Raw genomic sequence first — 1734 nt, forward strand, 5'->3', positions numbered from 1 at the left:
GGGCAGTAAACCAGGCTTCATTTAAGCCCACCCAAGTTTTTCAATTCCTCCTCTCCCATAGGGCCCCCTGAACAGAGGTCTGCAGAAGGAGAGGCAAAGTGTGGGCAATGCCACAGCTCCTCCCTCTAGTCCAGGGACATCTCTGGGGCCTTTGGACCCCAAAGTGGCAGGAAGACTGTAGGGCCCCGCATCTAGTTGTGATGGTCTACAACACTTGCCTCCCCACCTCCACATCCACCCCCTTTGAAGTGTTGTGGGGGGATGCAAGGGCCTGGAAGCCCCAGAGCTGTTCTCCAAGCTACCAACCCCATCATGTTACCCACCCACAGCCCTTGCTAGTGCTTCTTTTTGCTAGGTGGAGGTGAGAAGTACTCTGGCCCCAGCTTAGGGAGTGGTGCGGGAGGGTGGGGAGGGGACTTCCTTTAGAGTTTGTCCCACACAGACTTGTGGAAGTTTTGTGGGAAAGGATACTCAGGTCTGAGTTGGAGGGTTTGAGGAGGCTACCCCCTCCTCAGCTTGGGTGTCCCTAGGGGCCCTGGGGAGGCACCAAGGCCCTCGGACTCTGGCCTAGGGAGTTAGTGCAGAGGCAGGGCACCCACGGGAGGTCCTGAGATAGAGCCTAGGAGACTGGGAAGCCTCTGGACTCATACCAATCTCACCAGGCACCCTTCCGCAAGGATCTAGTAAAGTACCTTCCTCATCGGCAATTCCCCCCACTCCCCCTCACAACTCAAGTGTGAGTCTGCCATGCCCAGGTCAGACTTTATTCTGGATTGGCTGGCTGTCCTGCTAGGTGCCCTGCGAGCGCAGCCCATGGATCAGCTCGTGCATCGTCTTGTTGAGAATGCCCCCATGCACGCCCCGCCGGCCCATGAGCACGAGGAGCGCCCGAGGCGTGTGGCCCACGCAGATGGCGCGCCCATCCAGACCCTTGGTGCGCGCGTCCAGCACTCCATCACCCTCAGCCAGCAGGTGGTCTCGGATGACGCAGCAACGGCGGCCTGCCACGCACAGCCCGGCCTGCAGGAAGGTGCTCCGGTCTGGCCCGGTGAGCACACCCACCTCCTGCGGTGAGATGGCCGCCAGCAGGCCCCCAGGCCTCGAGGCCCACACGCAGCGATTGTCCGAGTGGCCCACGATGGCCACGTCGTCGATGCGCTGGTCCCGAAGCACTGCACTGATGTAACCTTTCCAGTCGCCCATTCCGGCTCAGAGTGCGCCCCTCGCTTCGCACTTTCCAGGGTTGTCCAGCTGCGCCATGTGCCTACGATGCCCAGGACACTATGACGTATTCAGGGGCGTGGTTATGACGTTGAGGTAACCGTGACGTCACATAGGGGTTGCCTACGCTGGAGAATAGGGTGGGGGTGAGGCCGCTGTTGTACCTATCGCCCGAGGCGGTTTTAAAGTTGGCCTGAAGGAGGGAATTGCACAGCAGTCAAACTAACTCTAAAACAACAACAACAACGAAAACAAAGCTCTTACTTAAATGGTCCATCAGGCACAGCATCAGTTCAGTTCAGTTCAGTCGCTCAGTCCTGTCCGACTCTTTGCGACCCCATGAATCGCAGCACGCCAGGCCTCCCTGTCTGTCACCAACTCCCGGAGTTCACTCAGACTCACGTCCATCGACTCAGTGATGCCATCCAGCCATTTCATCCTTGTCGTCCCCTTCTTCTCCTGCCCCCAATCCCTCCCAGCATCAGTGTCTTTTCCAATGAGTCAACTCTTCGC

The 1734-nt window shown here is 58.7% G+C and overlaps 1 protein-coding gene across 1 annotated transcript; it reads right to left on the minus strand.

Moving 5' to 3' along the window:
- Nucleotides 1-789: 789 nt before the first annotated feature.
- PFN3 (profilin 3) lies at nucleotides 790-1352 on the minus strand. The gene has a single exon (XM_055566693.1). It carries the CDS (start codon nucleotides 1201-1203, stop codon nucleotides 790-792), a length of 414 nt encoding a protein of 137 aa, XP_055422668.1. The 5' UTR covers nucleotides 1204-1352.
- Nucleotides 1353-1734: the final 382 nt, after the last annotated feature.

This window comes from Bubalus kerabau, chromosome 1, assembly GCF_029407905.1.
Source record: "Bubalus kerabau isolate K-KA32 ecotype Philippines breed swamp buffalo chromosome 1, PCC_UOA_SB_1v2, whole genome shotgun sequence".
In the NCBI taxonomy this organism is placed as follows: domain Eukaryota; kingdom Metazoa; phylum Chordata; class Mammalia; order Artiodactyla; family Bovidae; genus Bubalus; species Bubalus kerabau.

Excerpts from the sequence above, each read along its gene's own strand:
- PFN3 (XM_055566693.1), bottom strand. The coding sequence starts at position 1,203 with ATGGGCGACTGGAAAGGTTACATCAGTGCAGTGCTTCGGGACCAGCGC.